The sequence below is a fragment of the Agelaius phoeniceus genome, chromosome 5 (genome assembly GCF_051311805.1).
Source record: "Agelaius phoeniceus isolate bAgePho1 chromosome 5, bAgePho1.hap1, whole genome shotgun sequence".
Lineage (NCBI taxonomy): Eukaryota > Metazoa > Chordata > Aves > Passeriformes > Icteridae > Agelaius > Agelaius phoeniceus.
This window is the reverse complement of record NC_135269.1, coordinates 34,303,565-34,328,543: the sequence shown is the minus strand read 5'-3', so window position 1 is coordinate 34,328,543 and position 24,979 is coordinate 34,303,565. Positions and strand designations below refer to the sequence as shown.

Sequence of the window (24,979 nt, the reverse complement as noted above, 5' to 3'; positions counted from 1 at the left end):
CTTCAAGGTAACAAATTCTTCTGATCTTCTGCCAAATGAATGTTCCCTAAATTGTAAGCAGCCTGATGGACAAGGTCATGTTTTAGATGCGAGTCTCTCTAAATAACATTAGAGCAAGAAAGTCTTGACTGAAAATCTTTCCAGTTATTTACTGCTTATTCTTTACCCTAGCTTTATTTAAGTTTACAAGGAGTTTTTCAACTCCTTACAAGACAAGTGTGAAAACTTTGATTACAAACCACCAAACTTGCATAGCTCACCTTAAAGCTGATGCTTCTGGAGGTTTTTGCTAAAGTAGACCCCTGCTCCTCACTTACCATATTTTGTTATTCTCTTCACATATGATATTTATTGTGTTGATGCTGCATGTGCTTAATTCACAAGGGGAATAATTAAGAATGCAGCCAGATGGAGAAAAAATAAATTATAATTACAGTGAGTGTTTAAGAATTTTTTGCTGCATGTCATAGTCCTCAGAAGCAAGGAGTGAAATAAAATACTAAACAATTCATGAAAAAGTTTTTGAAGTTTTGCTACAAGCCAGCAAAACCTTTTATCATTTAGGATGACAGACTGTCTTTAATCTAATCTAATGGTGTATTATGTGTGAACTGGATTTAATTTCATACTTCTTTCTGACACTTGATGAAACTGAATCAGAGCATCCTTAAGAATTTACAGTTCTTCAGATTCTTCAGTCCTTGCTGTCTTCTTGTGGTTCCTCTCAGTTTTTTGTTATAATTTGCTGTAGTACCATGCTATATATATTGCTAGATAGAATTTCAGTAAATGTAAGCTCTTTCATTAAATTTTACTTCATTTGATGACAAGCTTAAATAAAATGAAGAGAAATGAGTAAAATGGATGGGGAGGTTCAGAGTATAATTATCATAGCTCTGAAAGTAGTTTTCACTAGCTTTTACTCTTAGAATGTGGTAAAAATCATAGCATAGCTATATATACTAACAATGTGGGTGGAGCAGTGCTGTGGATTTTTGTAGCAGCATCAAACATCACATTGTATTGGGATTATCCAAACTGTCCTTATCTGTGCCCTTTGGTGCGCTGGGATAATAGTGGCCAGATGTCATGTCCTTGTTTTAGTGTTGATGGGTAATGAGCATCAGATTGTTTCTACTTTAATACCCAGCATCAGCCATGTGTGCTTAGTCTTTTTACACATTAATAAAATAATGTGTCATGCACCATCCTGGTGTGGATCTCTTCCAGGGAAGCAGCAAAGAAAGCAGCTTGGCAAAGTTACACAATTTACACAAGATACTTCTGAGGTCTTGCTGAAGGCATGGCTGAGTTGTACTGTACAGAGGCTAAAGCAGTTATCAGAAATTTTCTTCCAACATCAGTAAGCATAAGACTGAGCTGGTGCTTGGGCTACCAACCTGCAGCATGACTAGACACAATTTGTCAGGGTTAACAGTGCTAAATCCAAGCTGTGAGTGAGGCAGCTTACTGCTGCTGCAGTTAGAAGCTTGCTTGGCTTTTAGTGATAAAGGACTGACGGAAACTGGCTTCTTTGCTCTGTGCAGTTGTGTGTTAAAGGATGAAGGAACTGAGGTCTGTGTGAATGCTTGATGATCTGGCCCCTGAATCTTCAGGACACTGCCAGTGCATACTATTTCTGTGATGTGTTAGATTCAGTTTTATTTTAAGGAAGCAGTATGGTATACTGTGATGCAGATTTTGTGTCCTGTAGTTCATCAGGTACTGTGGTTTTCTGTTCCAGAATGCCCAATAGTTGTTGCCTTACCAGAAAGCATTTGCTGTAACTTTATTGAATTCTTCATTTACCCTTTCTGACATAATGAAAATGACCATTGTGTGGAGGCAGCATATGGAAGGAGTCTCTTCAGAGGTACATTCTTGTGGTGTGAGTGGATTTGTAATGAGTGCTGCCTAAGCTTTCCTGCTACACAGACTCTCCTTTCCATTTTATCAGTGCAGTCTGCTGCTGTAGTAATTCCTTTAATTCCCCACAACAGAAGTGACAGCCTTGCCAGAGGAATAGCTCAAAACAGCATAGCCACAGTGAGAATTTTGTGTATTATATTTATTGCATTCATTAATATGTTAATGTATGACAGTTGCTCCTTTTTCTTCTTTCCTTCTCCTGCTACATAACAACTTCCTACCTCTTTTGTATGCTTTTAGTGGCTCTCCATTGCCTTCTGAGAAATTCAAAGCAGACAGCTTTACATTACTAACTTAGCACAGCCCAAGCTCAAACATTCATTCCAAAATGCAATGTATTTTGCCTAGGTATTTCCTACCAAAAAACCAATACTTCAGCAGCATGGCAGTCTACTATGTTGAGAAATATGAGACATAGTATAGAAATTATAATGTATCAGGAATATAAGTGGCACAGAGTAAGTAAGTGGTAGATTTTCATCTTGAAAGTCCTGAGTTATTTCAAAACTGTTTATTTTGATTGAACTTGACTGTTGACTGTGAATGAGAAAGAGAGTTTTGAGCACAAAGCCTTCTAGCTGTTGCTCTGCATAATTTGGCAGAATGCAGCTTCTGCAAATCAGGCACATGGGTAGGTGGAAGCTTTCTGATTAATAAAGTCACAGGCTTTATGCACCCTAGCTACTTGTAGGAGAGTGCACTTTTTGCTTCTGGATCAGCAGCACCTTCTTTGGCATAAGAATTGTTTTCCAAGGTGCAAATGCAAAAAAGTTCATGTATCAGACTACTTATTAGCTGTCCAATTTATACTGGATATTTCAATAATATTGAAATAGCTTTATAATAGTATCACTCGCTTACTGGTAGAGTGGGACAAAATAAAGAAGGTCACATCTGTGATTATTGAGGACTATTTCTTTACATTAGCCCTTATTCTGAAAAGAAGAAGCATAAGGAGGGGATTGGGACACTTGAACAGTCTTGATTTTAAGGCCATCTCTCAGTAAGTCTCTCTTTTTTTTCTCAATGAAGTGCTTTTCATTATTCTCAGAGGTACACCATATTGTTTTCATTATAAGTCAGAGCAGATGTTGAATACCTTTACCAGACTAGTTGTGAAACATTGTTCTCCCAGTATAAAATATTGCTCTTCTAAATAGCTGTTTCATTGTCACATCTTAAGGTGTTATACAGAAAGGAAATTGGTTTTATGATCTGGTTGCCCCTGAAAAGCCTTCCACAGCTGGAGAGAAAGCTAACTTGGTAGCTTAGTGAGTGGACAGTTAATGTGCAAAATGTTTGCAAAAGAGACTGTAAGTCAAACCTACTGTTCTGTTCCTTGCATTAAAAATATGGAAGTTCCTAAAGTCTTCAGCATTGGAAATCTGTCTAGGTGCTATGCATTAACTTCAGAGAATCTTCAACTATAAACAAATGAGTGGCAGGTAAGGGACATCTGTTCGTATATGCAGAAACTTGATTTAAGGCATAGGTGGAATACAATGTGCACTTGACAAGTGTTATCCTTCTTCAGACTGTTACTGTTTCAACTTTTCAGACCTGAATCTTGTAACCTGAACATAGATCCTGAATTGAATTGTAAAGAAAACAACCTTAATTGAAACCAAAGATTCATAAGCAGCATTATTTATTGGAAATCTGTAATAAAGGGCCACACAGTATTTGTATTACACATATATCTCTTTTAAATAACACTTAAAATCCTGTGTTCTTCTGAACCGTGATGATTTCTTTTCAGGAGGATTTTGAATTGAATTCTCCTTTAAACTCAGACTGTTTTCTTGGTGATAGAAAAAAACTGTCCTAGAAAGAGGCTGTTGTTTCCTAATAGGTTTGGGAAATTGATATTTCAATCCAGCATCCTGTTTGAAAGATAAATGTTGATTTCCCAAGAAATGTACAGCACAAAGGTTCATGCTGTCCTCTGACAGTACTCCTTTTGTGATTCTATATTGAAGGGGAATCTTTAGCATTCAGGAACAGCTAACCTAATCTAAAGAGCAGATGCTTTTGGGATTCCCTCTCTTAATTATTATCTGATCCAAGTACCAAAAACCCCATATTTTTTTACATGTATATAAAAAGTCTTACTGCCCTGTGGGAACTGAATGTATGGCTTAGAGATTAGAGCACTGAGTAAATATGAAAATTATATATCCATTGATAATTGAAAAGAAGAAAGAGCAACAGTTTTAAAGACCTTTTCACAAAGTTTTAGAACTTGTGATTCTCCAGAATAAATGGACTTTCATTCAGGCTTAGTCACCTTTGTCCAAAAAGCAGGTAAGAAACCAGACAAGTTAGTAAACTGAAGTTTCCTTTCAAGTTTCTGTTGATTTCATTAGCAGTGTACTAGAGAGTCAGGCAAACCCAAACAAATTTTCAGTAATTCTTCCACTCCCCTCAGGGTCTTTGGACTGAGACTCTTGATGAGAAATGCTTGTCAATTCCCAGTCCACACCAATGTTACTGGTACATCAGGCTTACAGTGGTGCTGTGTTCCCTGTCTCTCAGTAGCAAACCTAATTCCTGTGTTTTGGTGATAGGAGACTGTTGTTCTTGCCTGTCTGCTGCAGTTTGTTTTGTAGCTCTTGGTGTGCAGTATGTAAAGCAACATATACACTGTGCTTCCACTTCTTGCACAGTCAAAAAGAAAACTCTCTGTTCTACTGTCTTTTCCAATTCACTGTTCATTCTGTTCCAAGTAAAAGAGGAAAATTCTTCAGTATACATACTGAAGATGAAACAACAGAAAATACTGTTGAAAACGTTTTGTTTTTCTACAACTTCTCAGTGTGATCACAGATGGGGTAAGGTAGATTATTTTGATGTTGTGTCACCACTTTAACTGTAGCCTGGGTGTTTTGTGTGTTAGAAGAAAAGATTCCCCCATGACTGTGCAGGGAATTTGCACTAGCTGGAGTAGAGGATGGAATGGGGAAAGATTAGGAAACAACAAAGCCAACTTTTTAGCCTGTCTTTTTTAGCATGGAGGGTTGATCATTTTTATTCTGTGTCCCACAGTTGTATTTAGGCCCCAGTTCAGCTGTGCTGTAAATGCTAAACTTTCAGCTACTTACTGACACCTACTGTAAAAACACTACAAGAGTCTGTAAGTTTGTTTTTGTTTTTCCTTCTTTAAGCACTTGAATAGTCACACAACTTCTGAAGTGGAAGATGAATGCTATGGAAGATCGAAAAATTCACAGCAAAAATGACTTTAATTTCCTGGTGCAAGTATACTGAAAATAGTTTTGAACATACTGATTAGATATACATATACATATAGATATACATATACATATACAGCTGGAGACAAACCTACTTTGTTTGCTAGGTGGCATGGACTATGAATTCCAGGCCAAGTGACCTGAGATATCATCAGAATGATATAGTCATGTTTTTAAAGTAAAGTCTCATCCTGTGTTTCTGCTACACTTTGTTTTCTGTGGCTCAGAGTTACAGCAGCATTTCAAAGTAATTTCTGTAGATTGTTTCCTTAGATGGGAAGAGTGAAGAGCAACTGGGATTTTTTCAGTCTTAGACTCTCTTTTATATGACTTGATAGTATTTATTCTTCTTCTATGATAACAACTTTGGTAATATAAAAATGTTACGTGAAAAGAGAGGAAGGTGAGGAGGGAAGGATTTCTAGCTGCTTAACTGTGGGGATGATTAGGAAGGTGTCAGCATTACTGGAAAGCATTGATGACGAGTTTCTGACACAAGTAGTGGAGGATCCCTTGAGGCATGGTGTGCTCCTCAGCCTTATACTAACAAACAGGTAATGAATGCATTGTTGAAGATGTGAAAGTTGAGGGCAGCCTTGGATGTAATGACTGTTGTGGAATTCAGTAGTGGGCAAGGAGGAAACAGGACAGCAAGACTGTAATCATGGACTTCAGGAGATCTAACTTCAGCCTCGAAAGGTCTTCTTGAAAGAATCCTGTAGGAACAGATCCTGCAGTGATGAGGGTTCCAAGGGAGTTGGTTGACATTCAAGGATCACTTCCTCCAGACTCAAGAATGATGCATCCTGATGGGCGAGAAATCAGGCAAAGGGGGAAGAGATCTATGTGGATGAATTAAGAACTCCTGTCATTACTTAAGTGTGACTAGGAAATACACAGGAGCTGGAAGCAGGATCAGGCCAATTGGAATGAACATAGAGAGGTTGTCAGAGTAAGGAGAAATGAGACAAGAAAGTTAAACAAAGACAAGTGCTGGATTCTGCACCTGGGATGGAGCAACCCTGGATGTACAGGCTGAGGAATAAGAGGCTGGAAAGCTGTGCCATGGAAAGGGACCTGGAGGTCCTGGTCAATGGCAAGCTGAACATGAGTCAGCAGTGCCCTGGCAGCCAGGAGGGCCAACCCTGTCCTGGGGTGCATCAGGCACAGCATCACAGCTGGGCAAGGGAGGGGATTGTCCTGCTCTGCTCTGCACTGGGGCAGCCTCACCTTGAGTGCTGGGGGCAGGTTTGAGTGCCATAATATAAAAATGATAAAGCTATTGGAAAGTGTCCCGAAAAGGGCTACAAAGATGGTGAATGGCCTTGAGGGGGAGCTGTATGAGGAGCAGCTGAGGTCACTTGGTCTGTTCAGCTTGGAGGTGACTGAAGTGAGACATCACAGTGGCCTTCGACTTCCTCAAAAGAGGAGGTGGAGGGGCAGGTACCAATCTCTTCCCTCTTGTGACCAGTGACAGAATTCAAGGGAATGGCACGAAGCTGAGCCAAGGGAGGTTTAGATTGGATATTAGGAGAAGGCTCTTCACCCAGAGGGTGGTTGGGCATTGGAGCAGGCTCCCCAGGGCAGTTCCAAGCATCACAGCACCAAGCATGACAGAGTTCAAGAAGTGTTTGGACAATGCTCTCAGGCACATGTTTTGATTCCTGGGGGTGTCCTGTGCAGGACCAGGAGTTGGACTTCAGTGATATCTGGGAGTCCCTTCCAACTCAGCATATTCTATGATTCTGTGAATTCTGAATCTTCCATTGTTTGTCTAGGAATTTTTAAAAAAAAATTATGATGTGCTGCGCATCAAAAAACTTCGAACTAGTAAATAATGAATGGAACTAAAGCCAGCCTTAACTGACAGTATGTGTGTTCTCTTAATAGAATCTGGTTCTGCAATTACGGCTTCCTGCATTGGTTTGGGGAACTCTACAACACCTCCACCTGGACAGGCAGGAAAACCAGTGCCAGGATATAATGGTAAGACTGTGCTAAAAATGTTACTAAGAAAGGACATTGCTTATATTCCCGAGTAAGTGCTCCTTAATTGTCATATCTTGTAGTAAAAGAAAATTACAGTCTTATTAAGATATTTTCTTCCTCCCTGCTTTCTTGTGTTTTGTAGAATGTGATTCTGAATAAAAAATTCAGAGTCATCTTCAAGAAAATTGATCAACTACTTCTGCCTTCATTATATGAAAAGGCTAGCATATACTTTGGAACATTGCTCATCTATACTTCTATATGCATTTCTGCACTTCTGCAGAAGTTGAGAGAGCTGTTAAACAAACTGTCTTTCAGTACCTGTGCAGCATTTTTATTTCCAGCCAGGAGAAATGGTAGGCTATGGACCAGCACAAAAAGGACGAGAACTCATTGTCTGGAAGGTATTTGCATGTAGGGGTGAAGCTACAGGATTAAGAATGCATTTTAATACCTGAGAACCCTAATTTTAACACAATTTTAAAGCGTTTCTTGAAATCTGAAAAATAATTGCATTAAAGATCAAGTGGTTCAGAAGAAGTTCTCACATAATTGGTCAGAAAGATCTAAGCTGTTATTTTCTTTTAATACATGACAATGGTGGTGAACATTAAAAAACTCAAATGTTTTTAGCAGCTCTTGGTTTCTGCACATACAGTTATGGCGTGAAGATGAGCAATAGCTTAAAAATAAAGCCATGAAGTTTCTCCAGAGTTCTAGTAAGTAGGAAAGGGTGAAAGAATGTAATTGCATCACACATGTTATCAGATGATAGTCAGGACTAAGAAGAAATATGAGTAACAAAAATATAAAAATTTCTGGTGAATATTTTGGAACATTGGGACTAGTGTAAGTAAAAATTTTCTTCAAAGAGAATGATGGAAATGTCTTTAGCATACCATATAAAGGAAACAAAAAATGAGCACTGAAATTCACTAAAGATTTACAGAATAATTTTACTACTTTCAGTCTTTGACCAAATATGTCCTGTAATGCAGCTATTCACAAACTAGTGATTTTTAAAAATTACTCTATTTTGGCTGCTGTCTTGCTGTCATCCACTTCTCTTTGGTGTTGTTTTCCTGCTGTTACTATACTTAGTAGAGGAGATCCTTATGCCAGTTAGAAGTGGTTTTAGTTTATACATGCAACTCTAAATGGGCTGGTAAAGACATGCTGCAATATAAAGGAAGTTGCAAGATCTGCTTTTTTTTAACATGTAAAAATTCTTTCCTATTACATATTGCTAGAAAGAAACTGAATTGTTGGTGATTTTTAGGGACAAAGGGAATAAAAGTTATGATATCAAAGTGTAATGGCACAAATTGCATTTAAAAGTGAGTCAAGATAAAATAATTAATTTCTGTTGCCTTTAATCAGAAATTATACTGTGCTTTTCCCTTGATCTGCTTGAACCTTTGCAGGTAATTGCAGTGCATTTTCAGACTGAAGCAGGTCCCACATTTTGAAGAAACAAGTCAGTTCTTCAGTAATTCAGGAGTGAGCAGCATAGTATGTCACTTCCCCAAGTTTTTCTACATTGAAGTATGTAGCTTGCAAGGATATATACTGGGATTTGTAACTTGATGAAACAGTTACAGTAAACTGATTAGATTTTACTTAGTATCATAAAAATAGGTGAGAAAACACTGACAGCTACACAAGTCTGTCTGTGTAAAACTGGCCTTGTGTACTTGCTTGTGTCTGTGTGCGGAGCCATTGCTTCCAGCAGGCTCTTCAGTTACTTTAAAATTACCATCATCTTCAAAGGAATAGCTTCAGCCAGAAGGAATAAATTACAGATGCTGGTGCTCTTTGGAGGGATAGGATATGTTATTACTCATATAGGTTTTAGCAGAGTTTTTGTCAGAAGTCTGTCATCCACTTTTCCGCATGTCCTCTGGAACTTTGTAATCCAGAATGTAAGATTATTTGTAGAGATTTAGATACAGCTGAACATTGCTTTCATTGCTTGGGCAGGCTTCAAAAAGCATGTAATTCTTATCAGCCCAGTCTGTCAGAATCTTCCCTCCCTGTTTTTCTATGGTTTAGTTGCTTCACCTTAAGTAATTTCATTATCATAGGCCAAGGTGGTGTCTGTCATTCCTTTCTTATGCCCACACCTTGAAATGGAGTGGATGGTTTTAGTAGCTTAATTTCCCAGATAACTGCAGAAAAGAGGCTATTTCAGATGATTAACTCAGAAATCTCACTATCAGGATATGGATGCTTTTACTGAAGCCCTGCCATCCAGGGAAACGGCTTCATTTGGGAAGTCTGGATTCTGTCCTGTACTTTGAGCATTACCCTGCTGTGCAGCTTTGGGTACTTCAAGAATTACTTGATCTCTTCATGCTAGACTACAATGAACGTTGTTAGCTGAAGGGCATTTTTCTGAGATTCCTGAGAGCCTGTGAAAACCAGATATACTTATTTACTGCTAATAGTATTTCTCACATGAACTGGGTTAGGCTTCAGTCATCTTGGTTGTTATTTCTTGCTCATGTCACCCACATATTTTAATTTATATTTGTCACATGTCTTAATGATTCTTTGCTGTGTAGAAGTTTAGATTTTCCAGTATGGAAGCTTCTTTTACTTTTTAGTTCTATTATTCCCTTTTGGGACTTTGTGCTATTTCTGCTTCCAAAGCACAAGTATTATTTAAGACTTTTTATACTTAAGGCTGAATGTTAATCAAGTTGTGAGATTGTCCAGTTTGGCACTCCCAAATTACTTAATTCCTTCTGTTGCTTGGTGTATTGCCATTCTGAAGTGTGACATAAGTTGATATCCATAAAGAAAGACATTTACCTTCACCTAAAAATACACTACTAAACTTGAGTTTCCTTCCTATATTATTTTTTTACAGTCATGATTCTGGATGAAAATAAGAAACCAGTGAAGGCAAAGACTTTGGGAAATATTGTGGTAAAGTAAGAAAAATAAATATCATACAGTTAAAAGAAACTTCCTACATGGGTTGATTATCTTTTGACTAAAGTTTATATAAAAATAAGAATAATTGAAGTAATGAGGATTGAAAAGCATGTCTGTCTGTCTCTGATACTGATACCAAACTCCCTGAATGTTTTATGTTCATTAATGTTGAAAAATTGCAGACAAAGTTGTGTGAATGGATGAGTTTTTCTTACACTACAGCAAAGTTTACCATTTTCCTAATTATCAGAATGTTGGCACAGAATGATGCTTTCCTCTTTTAATGAGCAAGGTACTGAATCATTCCCTTCACTATTGTATCTTTCCATTTAGTGAAATAGTACAGCAGTACAGATTGGTGTGCTTCAGTTTACAGGTGTGATGCTGCCTCTTCTTTCATGATCTCCTAATCCCAACTGATGCACCTTCTTAGAGGGAGAACATGTATTTTCTGTTCTCTGTAAAAAAAAAAAAAATCAGCAAGATTTTCCTGTGTGTGCTTTGCATGAAAGAGTGTTCATTTGGACCAGTACTTGGACAAAATACATGCAGGAAAGGACTTCAGGTAAAAAATAAAAAAATCCTGCTGTGCATCATGTAGGTGATTTTTAGTAGCATTTACCAGACTTCTGACAGATGAGTTCCATACATTCTAATATTCTTTTTGAAAGTACACCTTTCTAAGGCACATTTCCTTAGATAAAAAGGACTCGGTTTAGATCATCCTGTGAACATCAGTTACATTTATCTTGCCTGCTGCCTTCTCACTGTTGCCAGGATCTTTCCTTACTCTTGTAGCATTCTATGGGCTAGTGCTCTTTACAGCCCATGTCAGCTCTGTATTCTGGATGTTTTACAGGCTTTCAGACTAATGGCATTTTCCTCAAACATTTTTTTTTTCCTCAGAGAGAGACACCTGCTTTGTGATGAATGTGGTATCTGTGCCCACCTTTTTTTTCAGTCACAGAAAATAACTTCAGCACTGAACACTTTTTAACTGCAAGATAATACAAGTCCCAAAGGAAATGTATTCATCCATTTCTTCTGTGGTAGATTTTTGGAGAGTTGTGGTAGCTCAGTCTTCACTGCTTGCTTAGACAAATGAAAGGAAATGCAAAGATTAGTATTAACCTTCAGTGAACTGAAAATCTGTCAAAAGCTGAAGCGTTGGGATGGATGTACCAATTTTGTTGAATTGTTAGCACAATTAGCTGAGGCTTTCAGTTGGCTGAGGCACATGAGCTGGGGGTGAGAGACAGAAGCTGCAGGCACTGGAGCTGCAGACGTGCAGCGCCAGCAGTGTGGGTGGGCTGGCGCGGTGCTCATGTGGGAGGTGGAGCTGCCGAGGTGGGGAGGCTTTTTACTCAGCTGTACGACTGGTCTTGCGTAACTAGAGCCCCGTGGAGACTAAAGTAGTATCACATGAACTTACTGTACTGTGTGATGCAGATGTGTGTTTTCAGGATGAAGTCTATACCCTGCCTCATTGTCAGCATCTTCAGCTAAGCCAGCAGGACACAGAGGCCTAGGTTTAGCTCCCCCGAGTAAGTGGACTCATATTTAGGCGTCGTTTTCTGGAGACACGTATAAGATTGGGCATTCGCTCCATTGTTGAGTATCTACATCCATACCAAGCACAAGTAATTAAAATTGCTCCAGTCTTTTGTAGACTTTGGTTTGCAGTATCAGCAACCCAGCTCAGGGTGGAAAACTGTCTTTCAAAGCTCTCACCTCTGTAACGCCTGAAGCCATAGTAAAACACAGGATCGTAATCAATGGAGAGAGAAAAGGTATTTTCTAAGCTAGTTGCTTAGATATCCAGATTAGTTATTGTTATTCATTATATTATTCATGCCTAGTTATTCAACTAGGATGGAGTAAATCACCTTCCAGATGTGTTCATGTCTTTCCAGTGCCTGCAGGAGTGGCACACTTGGCTTAGGTACTTAGCCTTATCTACCAAAAGAGGAGTGGAATGAACTCTGGGTTTAGCAACTCTGCCAAACAAGTTGAAAGACAGACTTCCCTAATGTTGCCCCACATTTAGATGTTTTCTCAAGGGATTACAAATGTGTTAATATATTGATTTGTGGTTGTTTCACTTGTTTTGTTTTATCTTGCTCAGAATGACTTTTGCTGCAATCAAAGGAATTAATAATGAAAAGATAGGTTTTTTTGGTTTTTTGTTTTTTTTTTTTTTTCAGCATATCACTCAAGAAAGTGTAATCTCACAGGGATACTATTATTTTATCATGTCTGTTATTATTGTGTTATTTTATTTTTTTATTAAAACGGGGTTTCATGAAGTCTTCTTTCAAAGAAGGCATTTCTCTCTTCAGCAGTCTTCTGCATGTACAGACCCTTTAAATTAGTGGAGATGATCCTTGTTGCTAGCAGTGTTTGTTTGTCAGCCCAGAGCATGTCCCCCTGCAGCTGGAGGGACTCAGGATAGTTCTGACTATTATTCTTAGTATATACAGCTCATACAGCTTAGTAAAATATGAAGAAACACAGGGATTTGCTTCACCTGTAGCATAGGTGAGTTGAGAAACATACTTCAGTGTTTTTGGAGAGGATTTCTTGGAGAGGAGAGTGGTCATGCACTGCTTACAATGACAGCTGTGCAGAAGTGGTAAACTGCAGCTTTTGGTTGTTTTTATCCTAGACTAACTCCTGGTAGAGACTATTTGGGGCTGCTTGAGGCCTGCAGTTTTCCTAAGTACAGTATTTAAAATATCTATTCTTACAGCCTGTAAGAAATAGATATTTTTAATTAATGCACACTTGAAAATACACTTGTATATGTAGCTGCTAGTCTAACTGCAGGCAATATGATCCCTTGTTATTGAGTAGGGAAACTGAAGAGGAGCCAACATTACTGTCTGTGGATGTGATGTTAGTACATCCATTGCTGCATTATGCTTGGTTCTTACAACTGTATTTTAAGACTATTGAGAAAGTGACTGCATTTTGAGGAAAATATGAATGAGTGACCTAGAATCTTCATGGTATGAAAAATATGAAAACCTGTGGTATGTAATTCACCCAAGATCAGTAAAATAGTAACCCTTTAAAGGCCAGGGGAAAAAAAATCTCTGAGAGATGGCTGTTTGATCTAGCATAAATAAATTGGAAGCTGAAGCTAGATGCATTCAGATAACAATTAAAGCATTATTTTAGTAGTGAAAGTATTAAGACATTGGAATAAATTCTTGGGAGTATGGTGGTTTACTGATATTTTTAGGCCTAATTTAGATACCTATTTTAAACAAAAGTTGTGGGGTTGAGGCAGGATTTAGTAGATGGCATCTTTCATCCTGTGTTATATGGAAGGTCAGTTTAAATACCTGTGCAAAAGATTTACCTTCCTAACAGCCTTTATATGATTATCAGCTTTGTCTTTTCCCTTTACAGAAAGAACATTAAGTAGGTCTTCCAATGGAGAGCAATTTGTCCAAAGATAGTTTTTCTAGCAGATCTCTGGCTGAGTACATGTAAATACCATTTGAACTTTCCTTATTTTGAAATTGTTCCAAGCACTTTCACTAGTTTTTGATGGCTTTTTCTCTTTTCCCACTAAAGCAAAATCCAAACTGAGATCGACTACTTTTGTCACTCCTTTCAGCTAACTGAAGTAATATTTCATGCAGACTGATGACGTTCAAGATCCTCTACTCTTCTTCACCCTTTTTTCTGTGTTGTTGTTCCTAGAGTCTGAAAAAGCTTCCAGATGCTTTTCAAACTTGCAATCAAAAATTTTTATAAGAGTGATGTTTATGCACAACCCTACATAAATGCTGAGTAATAATTATAGCTGCCAGTTGAGATTATTTTGTTCCATTCAGAAGCCCAAACTCATTTAACAGTGGCTTGTACTTACTTTGACTGGCTGTAATGAATAGACTCTGAGTATCATTGCCTACCATAAAATAAAAGAATGTCTTTTCTGAATTCCAGCAAGGTAACATCTCCAGTAATTTATTATTTCATTTCAGAAATCTGCTTTTCTGTGCAAATTCTCTTTGGGGTTCTCTGTCTATAATTGCTTGGTTCCATTAACAAGGAATCTTACACCATTTTGATGAGTGGCATTCTGAAAGGATGTGCTATGTGGGAGTCAGATTTCTTGGGCTAAGCTAAAGGTGGACTGTTCTTTGAAAGGTCTACCATTGCTGTATGAAAAATAAATGAACTGTGAAACAATGCTTAAAAAAACAAATAATAACTGTCATTTAAAATTCTGTACCAGAAAACAGTTACTGTTAAAATACTTCAGAGTTTTTTTGTGATGCTGTCAAGCTCATTCATCTTAGTCTCTCTAATTTATAATGAAATTACCTGCTTATCTTTGTAAAATGTAACCAGAATGAATCTTTGTTAAATGAACTCATATGATTTAAATCATTAATTTACACAGTTTGCCTCATTTGCCTGATGCTATTTTAAATGTATTCAACCTTTAAATGAGAAACAGGCCTGGATCTGTGTTCTTGTAATTCAACAATTTTAATCTTTCTTTGACTGGAGTAAATGTAGAATAGCAATTTGTACTGCTGTTACAGTGCTGGTAACAGACAGCTACAGAAATACAGTAAATATGTCCCAAGGGGAAACCAAGCAAAGCAAACTTCTTTGTGTATTTTGAAAATGATAATGAAGGAACCTACTTACTCCTATCTTGGCCTTCTGTGTTCCTGTCCCTTGTGAAAGGAAAGCAGTCATGCTTACATATGCATTCCTGGCATTTTTGGTCAATATATCTCTTAGTAAAAATAACACCAAAAGATCTTGTGTATCAACTCAGTTTTTAGACAAAGAGGCAACAGTTCTTAAATGCTGAGTTATTGTGGGTGTGTGTTACATTTTCTAGGGAAAGAAAGACCCATATCAAACATCTCAAAATGTTCCTTTTTATGGAGAGATTGATAAAAACAAGAGATGTCTGTTTTCAGGTTGCTCTTATTTTTGGACAGTCTCATTTTCTCTCTTCTGGCTCCTTGCATGTAATTATGATCCAGTTCTGCTCCCTTTGGAATTTATGGCAGCATTCCCACAGACAGCAGTGGTTTTGAGGTATATTTGGCTCTGGACATTTTAATTCTGATGTCCTGACAAAATTTCAATACACATAATGATGTTCTGGCAAGCTGAATTATTCTACCTTTATTAATTTGAGTTTGCACAGAACCTAGAAATTCTACTAAATCATGATGCCAAGAACTCTGCTTTCATTAAAGAATTGTATGTGGCTATTGCTCTGGAGTTATTGTGGTGAAAGACTGACACATGGAAGAGGGCATTCACTTTTTGCTTAGTGGATGAATGGGGTCTTAATTGCAAGTAATCTTTCACAGAAAGCCATGGAAGATTTTCAGATGTCTGTATTCTGTTAAGATATGGTTTGCAGAGATACCTGTGGTAGCCACTAATTTAGCAGTCTGGCTTCCACAGACACACAAAAAATATGCTCTGTGGATGTGTTTATCAATACAATTTTCCTAAAAAAACCCCAACAAACAAGCAACCCCACCCCCCACCAAACTGGAACATGAGACATCCCCAGTCTCCCCATTTGAAAAAAAAATCCAAACAAGGACAGGAAAACCAATAGTGAAAGTGAGGCTTTTATTTTTGGGGATATGTTCCACACTTCTCTGTTTAGATTTTTAAACAATGACAGAAAATGCTTTGCTAATTTCAGCAATAAACCTGTTTTTTTCTATTCAGTGACTAACTGCAAAGTATTGAATAGAGCTGTGGGGAAATTAAGGACTTTATCAATATGAATTGTTCTTTCTCTCCCATCACAAAGATGTTAGACTGCTAAATAAATTTAAAGTGTGAAATTTGCAATGACTGAGGCTGTTATGAATTGCTGTACTATTAGCAACCAGGTAACAACCATAGTAACTACCACTCTCTGGTGGCTTTTCTTGAATCTAAACAAGAGATTTTTTTTTCCCTTTTAAATGCATGCATACACAAACACCAGGATCAATATATTGTTTTTCTAATCTTTTTTTCCAAGGCGAGCACTCCGTGGGTCATGTTTTTATATCACAGAGACGCTTACTAAGCTTGAAAGGCTTAAAATAGGGCACTGAATTTCTTCCAGATGGGCAGAAGCCAACCTGCCCTCCTGAGCCCTGGGTAGCTACGTGGGAAGTGTCTTGACATTTCTGGCCATACCTTACCCGTACTTTCAAGGAATGTGATGTATGGGATGTGTTGAGCCAGAACCCTCAGAGAAAAAGCAGTAGTATTTATAGTAGTATATTCTGTTATGCTAGCTGACCTGAATTAAGCTGAAAAAACTAGGATTGTAGAAAATCAGGCATTCAAATCATTACTGGATGATATGACCTTTTCAATGTAGTTTGTACTGGTTTTACCATAGCTAAGATTTTTTTGAAGTGTGTTTCTCTCTCTCTCTCTCTGTATATATGTATATGTAACTATTCTTTTTGTAAATGTTTTTGGTACATGTCACAGGGCTGGTGGCACCTGTTCTTGTGATTGACCATCATAGACATGTAATGACACTAGAATTGCTATGCTACAGAGAACTGTTTCTTTGCTAGAGATGTTGCCTTCTGGTGTCACAGGGATACTATCACAGAAAATAAAATACCTCTGGCTAAATACTTGCTAGTTAGCAAGACAGGCATATGATAGCAAAATCTGTATGGTGCATTTATGATTTTATGTAAATAAATATGTTTGTTTACATGATCTCTGTTATTAGGGGTAAACTTCATAAAGCTTGTGTTGATATGCCTGAATATATATCTCTCAGTCAGTTAAAGAAATCTGTGTTTGACCCTGTCAAAGCTTCGAAGAAAGAAAGTAGCACTTTTTTAGCTGAGGTTTCTGCAGCTTCTCTGCTGGCAGATATGTATGTGAAGTGTCCTATATTTTCTCATGCCCATATCATTGACTGACGAAGGGTTTTCGTATGCATTCAAAACTCAAATAATAAAGCAATCCATAATTTTTCAGCTTTAAGTACAATTATTTTAGAAAGTTCTATTAGTGACTTGTATCAGTATACTTTCACAGAACTTCTCCAGTATTTCCAATAGTATTAGGCACAGTTTCAACAGAAAAGCATTTTCATTCAGATTCTTGTGACTGAACTCCTTTGAGTTTTATCTTTTTACAGAAACTGAAGATCTGTGTGTCTGATAATTCATCTGTCTATGCATGTGTGGGTGTGTATGGGCGTTAGAGAAAGAGAGACCTGTAATAATGCAGTTGCTTGTATCATAGTGTGTATGCATAAATTTCAAACAGATACTTAATCCTTAGAAGTGTTAAAAGCTAAATGCTGTTAATGTATTTATAATACAGTATATAGTGTTTACTAGACCAAATATTATTGTACTGAAGTGCTTGCATTATGTAAAAGGTAAGGTCTTGGATACCCTGCAGAGCTATATACATTTGATGACAATAATACATAGCCTTTTTTATTGGTTACCGGCATGTAATTAAGCTTAACTTTTTTTCTAATTGTGTAGACAATGATTATTTGTCTGAGAACAGAGAATGAATGGAGAACATGAGTTGTATTTGTTATATCTGTTTTTCTTACTACTTCCTTCTGTTCTTTTCTATTTAAGGTTGCCTTTGCCTCCTGGAGCATTCTCAGGTCTTTGGGAAAATGAAGAAACATTTCAGAAGTTGTATTTCCAAAAGTTTCCAGTAAGAATTATGAAATCAATTATTTAAACTTCTGGTAATGCTTCAGAACTGAATGATAATAGATTTAAACTGGGAAACAGTTCATCATAAGTTGTCACAATTTCATTGGAGGTTTTTGATATATGTATATATAATTAAAACCATATCAAGATAAATCCTTTGTCATCTGTAATTTCAGTTCTTGGGTATGCTGTTGTTTTTTTAAGATCTGAAACAGAAGAAGTAAACCATAAGCTTCTGAGCCAAAAAGTAATTTCATGTCATTTAATCTAAGATATAAACCTGCAACCTTACCCTAGCACAGCTTCAGATACACTCCTCCTGCTGGCATGCAGCCATGCTAACTTTGTATCACTCCAAAATAACACTTGTCCACTGTACATCTGAATACACTGGAGGCTCTTTGCTGCATTAGTTATGTTTCCTTCTCAGATGAGCTATCCAAGGACTGGCTTACTTCTTTCCTTGTACAAATAGGTAGATTGGCCCTATACAAATGCCCAAAGTGGAAGATTTGGCTCAATGAAAGTAAATGAGTGAATTGATCACACAAATTATTTTTAGTGTGCAATTGCATCATGATGACAGTGTATGTTTGGATACAGCAAACAGGAGTATCTTTAGGCAGAATTTGACAACTGTCATTATATTGCAGTAATTCCATTTTCCTTGTGTAGATTCAGGCAACATCCTTCTCCAAGCTGTCAGGAATCAAAGTAAACAGAGTTGGAATAAAGCCAGGGTTTATCTATTTTTTTCTGTTCTGTATTAATAAAGACAACAAAACCTTTCTGGAAGGGAAGCTGCACAGGATAATATGATACAAAAATGGTGACAAATATTATGGAATTAAGTCTTTCAAGCACCAAAAGCATATATAATGTGAAACAGGTATATATTTTTATTTTGATTTTTATTTTTGTGTTTCCTGGTAAATTAAGGAATATTCCTAGTGGTCTTTCAGAATTTATTTTTCATTGTGTTGTATTTAGGGATATTATGATACTATGGATGCTGGTTATATGGATGAAGATGGCTATCTGTATGTCCTGTCTCGAGCTGATGATGTGATCAATGTTGCCGGACACAGAATTTCTGCAGGTGCGATTGAAGAGGTGAGCATTGCCTGACAGCAAAATAGAAGAGTGAAAGATGAATGCAGGAAGCTGAGACTAAAAATCCCACATTTCATCACATCTCACATCTCAAAATCTCACACAGAAAGATCTCTCATTTGTTTTCTACTTGTTTTGTTTGCATTTCCATTGGTACTTTTAACCAAAGTATTTCCTGTTTCAGGTTCTTCTATTAAGATGCTTTCCAGAAAAAAACCAAATTTAGTCAATAATAAGCAGGGTCAATAAATAGTGTGGGATTGGTAAGGCAGGCATAATTTGGTACTTGAAGGTGGAAGTAAGGAGCAGTGTGGCAGGGTGGGAAGCATACCTTTTAGCTCAAATAATGTATTTATTTGGGAATACAGTAGGATAGTGTAGTATCAGTGTGACAGGTAGTTTCACCAACTGGTGTAGTTACTTAGGAGTAGAAACTTTTTTTCCTAAAATACAATGATCAGTGTTGGCTGCTTTTTTTTTTTCAGAGATTAATATTCAGTGCTTTTTCTTGGTGGGAAGACTTCAGAGTTTTTTGACAGCTGTTTTGTCTCTTATTGTATGAGCAGTGCTAAATGAACAATGAAAATTTCAGTAAAAAACCCTGCTGTTAAATTGAAAGTCATTAATGTAATACCCATGCAACTCAAAAAAGTTGAAAAAAATGAAGTTCATAATAGTGTCTGAATTTCATATCATTGTTCACTCACCCTTCTGGAGTTGCTGTGATTGATTGCTAGTTACAAATTTCCCTGATGACATATCAATTGCTTATTCAGGGAATATAGGGAAAGGTGTGCTGGGCGTGTACAAGAGAAAAATATGCTTTTAAGTACTCTGAATTTCACTGTTCACTGAATTAGAAACTAATCTGCAAGTTGGGTTTTTGGTTTATAATGTCTGTTAGTCTAGTGACTACTTTATTTTGAAGGCTAAAAAACTTAGAATGGTAGAAATTCTAATTACACAGAAGTGAACAAGTTCACATAAACATTAATCCATCAAGGACTGATCAGCCAGGGAGCTGAAACAGCTGCTGCCCTGACAGGTTTTTGGAGATATAAAGATGCTTTCAGTCTGCTTAAACCTCTTTCCCTTAGAAGTAGTTTTTTGTGTTCCCTTACTGAAGCACAGCAGGAATCTCATCCCCACCCCTTATTGCTGTACTACTCATGGGCCAAGTGGGGCATTTTCTTTGCTTCAGCCTGGGTCTGAAGCTGCTGTAACAAATGATGAATTGAATCACCTCACCTGCTGTATTACCTGTGGATCCATTATACTGAGCTCAGCATCTCTGTTTTTCTCCCTGCTAGTTAGGCCTTACCCCTAGAAACATAATGTTTCATGACACTAACATTTTAGAAGCTTTTCTCTCCACCTTTTGAACAAAGCTAAAAACCAAGAGTGATAATGCATGCACACCAAATTGCTACTTAAATGGGAAAGTGTTAAGATGACCACAATTCCCTCCTCAGTAAGATGAGTAAATACAGAATTAGAGGTCCATTGAATCACCATGTAATTGGCAATCACCTTGTTGAGCAAGTATGTTATCTACATTTGCATTTTAGCTGCATTACAAGTTTAACTAGTTTTTCCTTAGTGCTTTGACTAAGTGTTTTATCTCTGTTATGCTCCACACAATTTTTTCCTTTGTCTAATGTATCTGTTTATACTATTGGAGCTCCATGTTTACTGCAATGCAGTAGATGTTACAGTTTACATGGCCAGTTAGTGAATGGTGGCCATCATGGGAACCTCATCTTGCATGTTGATCCATCCCTCTTCTTTGGTCTGTAAATCTCTGGTGTCCCTTTTTGCCCCTTCCTGAAAAATAAAAAAAAGCTTAATCAAATCTAGTCTATCTGTGGCAACAGACTTGAGAACTGAGGAATTTATCATGAGAAATCCCTTACCCCTGATCACAATGTTTCTGTCTGCCGTTGCATTTGCCATCCATCCTTGTGCCCAGTGATCACACTGGGAAAACCATTTCCACTTCCTGAAGTTTTTTATTACTTTTAAACAATTTTTAAATGTCTAGTGCTGTTTCTGTTCTTCTTTTCAGTTGTTTTATGAAGTTTGATAATTTTAAAATTGGTATTTACTAATTACTAGTTTCAGTAATTTGAAGTTAGCATTTGAAAAGTCAGAGGCATGTTGATAGAACTTTGGATAGACTGTAAAAAAATACTACAATAACTACACTCTTCCAGCTAACCATAATACTTATGACAGACTCGAAGTACAAAAGCAAGGTACAACAAAACAATCTGGCAACATTCAGGCCTCCACCTTAGATAGTCCTGTTGATGCCTGGTAGGTAATTATGATATTTGATGATAATGCCAGTTGAGTATAGATCTTTTTTCTGTGTTCCTGTGGAAAACAGTATTTACTGATTTACTGTGGTCATAGACTTAATAGTCTACTTTTCCATATTTTTGGATTTTTGTTTTTTGTTTTTTGTTTTTTGTGGTTTTTTTTTTTTTTTTTTTTTTTTTTTTTTTAATATAAGCCTATCAGGTTTCTGTGGTCATGGTCAAGAGTTAGAGCAGGAAAAAATGGTTTTTTATAGCAGGAAATGGAATTACTGAGGCTCTGGCCTGTAAGTGACCAAAGTGCATTAAGTGTATGTGATGCATTGAAACTCTGTAGGGATTTGAACTTGCATAAGATTAATCCCTATATGATTTGTCAGTATGGACTTTTGAACAAAGTAGGCTGCACCTGAATTCAAATGCATTTGTGTATATTCAGCTTTTTGAAGCAGGCTCTTCTGCCCTTCTGATTCTGGTATAAGCCCAGTGCACTCTTCTATATTTAGTTTGTGCATATAATATCTAATTCCTGTGAAAAATAATCCAGTTTCAAAAGCTGTACATAAATGGTCATGCTTCTGTACTTTGATAGAGCATGCATCTACTGTCAGGTCAGTGTTTTCCATTTGCCTTTTTTCTGGCATGGGACATGTCTAGGATCATAGTTTGTGAAATGAGTATAGCTTCTGACAAAGTGTGCTAGAAACACATTGAGTGGATTTATTTTGCTAAAAACTACTTGGTGTGTGCTGTATTGACCATGACACGTGGAGTCAGTTTCTCCTTCCTGTTTTGACTATAAAGCCTAAGGATGGTGAAATGTGTTTTGAAGATGGGTTATCATAGACCCTTTGAATTATTCCTTTCCCCATCAGTTTCATAAACAGGTCATACAAGAACATCCCTTTTTAAACTGGGGCAACAGTGCTTCAGCTTTCCATTCTTTCAGTTTTTTTCTTCCTGTCTTCTCTGTACTTTTCCTGTCTTTCACATTCTTGCACCATTGTATGAGTAGCCAATGCAAATATGGTATTCCTACTTAATAAAAACAACCAAAAAGTGTCTTTATTCCTAAAACCTTTGATTTTGGCAACACAATATGTGAAGTTCAGTTATTAGCAAGCACATAGTCCTTGTATGCACAGATAAATTAACAAGCACTATCACATTATGTGGCTTCTGTGTAGGGTCACGTTAGGTCCTCCTTGTGGTTGAGTTCAGAGGACTGAAAAGTGCTGAAAGCACTGTTGAGAGCAAAATGCCCCAAGGTGAGGGGTAAAGTAAGAAGAGCCAGTTGCTTTGGAAGAGGATTCACAACTGCTGGCATCTTAAGACCAGCTTTGTCCCAGACTTGGTGACATACATCTTGGTATGTACTGAGACATCTTGGTGGCTGTTTTCCTGGAAGTGAGTATCTCAACTGGCTAATTGGAAGCTTACATTTTTTTAACTAAAAAAGAGTTTGATATATTTTGTCAATGTGATGTTGTGTAAACATGTAGTAGGAAGGAAGGAAGCTCTGGTTTAATTCCCTTTTTTGTCTCAGGAAGCTGAGATCTCATGTTTTCAAGAGAGTGAGCTAAGCTAGGCTGGCTGCCAGCCAAGGCTGGGCATGTATTTGGCCTTGGTTGAAACTATGCTTTTACAGGAACAAAGAAGGAAAAAAAAAAGATTCAGAGAAAATGAACCAATAGACTTTGTAAGTCTGTAGTAGGAGTGCTTCTGTGGTTTTCATCCTTACTCCCTGCATTTAAGTTCCATGTTACTCATAATGTTAGACAAACGTTATTTGTTCCAGCAGAGATCTCATTAATAAAACCAAAGATGTGATACTCTCACAAAGCTGTAAGGAAATTACCTGTTTGTTCAATATTTTTATTTTGTGCTGCTAAAGTTTTTATTTCTTCTGTTTGTTTGAAAAGCATGTGTGAGTATATACAATAATATATATAGACATGTACATCTTCAACACATTTAATTGGAATCCTAAGGTGTACTGACCTTTTGCTGTCAAAATGTAAGAAAAAGTCTATGTTATTTCTTCATACCATACCATTATTTTCACTGAAATGTTGTCTATTATTGGTTCAGTTTTGTTTTCCTTTCCATCCCTCAGTGTATTCTCTTCCATCCCGCTGTGGCAGACTGTGCTGTTGTGGGCCAGGAGGATCCTTTAAAAGGACATGTTCCATTTGCACTGTGTGTACTGAAACAAGGTGAGAACTCACTGATAACTGATGTCATTAACACTTGCAAAAGTCTCAGAAAAGATAAAGGATTTTACCTTCTTCACTAGGTGTAAAGACACAAGAGAGTAAGATTTTGAAAGAGATTGTTGAGCGAGTTCGGACCAACATTGGTCCAGTAGCAGCTTTCCAGAAGGGGATGTTTGTGACACAGCTGCCAAAAACACGCTCTGGCAAGATCCCACGTTCTGCTCTTTCTGCACTTGTCAGTGGAAAGCCATACAAGGTAAGTTAGAGATGTTTGCTTCAATGAATTAGACACACATGCACATCCAAAGGCACAACATGGTGGTTTTGATTGTCTTGAATGTTCTGCAACTGGTCCATGACTTCAGGTAGTACTTCATGTTTTATTTCTATGGCAGATTATGCAAAAGATTTTCATGTTTCAGAGCTTTACAGATACTTTTTTCTTGAGTGCTTTCGAAGTATAAATTTAGAAGGATCTCTGAATGAAATTCTTATCTATTATTACATGCTACTGTATTCTTACTTTTCAGATAACACCAACCATTGAAGATGCTAGTGTGTTTAAACACATTGAAGAATTGCTAAAGAAAAATTAAATGGGATAATACATAATAACGAGCATTTCAGTTATTCAAGTATACAAAGAAGCATTTTTTTGTTAATAACACATTTTAAAAACAAGTAATGATTTGGGACTAAATGTTTTTACTACAGAAACATTACTGTGTTCTTTACCATCTTACCACAGCCACTGACGCATAGTAAAGTCTCTGCATGCTGTCAATATATTCTGGTTATTATGATGGCTAAGAATTGCAAATAGAATTCATTCATTGCTGTAGTCTTAAAGGGAAGGAGTCATTGGATTATCCATCTTATCTGGTGTCATGTAACCTTACATTTCAATCTGTTATATTATAATGTGACCAGTAACTTTTGTTTGGCTAAAGCAGTTTACAAAGGGTAAACCATGAACAAACAAAAGTAAAAAAGGTATTTGATTGTGAAAATTGTTGCAGATATAAATTGTTCTTACTTTTAAATTTTAAGTTCTTGTCTTTTAGATTTTTTTCTAAAATTAAAAATTTTAAGATTAGTTCTCTTGATTCAATTTTCTTTCTTTTTTCCAAAGTCTTTCTGCCATAAATTAAATTTCTATAAATTTTTTACTCAATAACTTTCTGAAGAGTCTTTTTTGTAAAATGATAAGTAATTCCTGGCTTTTAAATCTTGATTTGTCCACAGTGAAAATCCTGATTGGTCCACATATTCAGAAAATATTCAGTAATATTCAGAAAACCCCATGTATATTAAATAAAGGCAGGCATTTACCCTTTGCATTTTCTGGTAATTTTTTTGTGGTTTATATGTCTTATGATAAGGACCACCAGAATGTGCTTTTGCTGCCATAATTAAGCATTTTAGGCTGAGATACACATAACCAAGAAATTTAGCAAATATGGATACTAAGCAGCTCATTCTGGATGTTATAGGCCATTCCAGACAGGTACAGGGTT

General features: G+C 37.0%; 1 protein-coding gene across 1 annotated transcript in view; it reads left to right on the top strand.

Moving 5' to 3' along the window:
* Nucleotides 1–24,558, top strand: part of ACSS3 (acyl-CoA synthetase short chain family member 3) — a 65,250-nt gene extending 40,692 nt beyond the window's left edge. Inside the window, exons 10-16 of the mRNA XM_054631395.2 lie at nt 7,071–7,166; nt 10,042–10,105; nt 17,732–17,813; nt 18,806–18,928; nt 23,363–23,462; nt 23,543–23,718; nt 23,993–24,558. Of these exons, the coding sequence (XP_054487370.2) occupies nt 7,071–7,166; nt 10,042–10,105; nt 17,732–17,813; nt 18,806–18,928; nt 23,363–23,462; nt 23,543–23,718; nt 23,993–24,058 (707 nt within the window). The 3' untranslated portion in view covers nt 24,059–24,558. The remainder of the gene's footprint in view (nt 1–7,070; nt 7,167–10,041; nt 10,106–17,731; nt 17,814–18,805; nt 18,929–23,362; nt 23,463–23,542; nt 23,719–23,992) is intronic.
* Nucleotides 24,559–24,979: the final 421 nt, after the last annotated feature.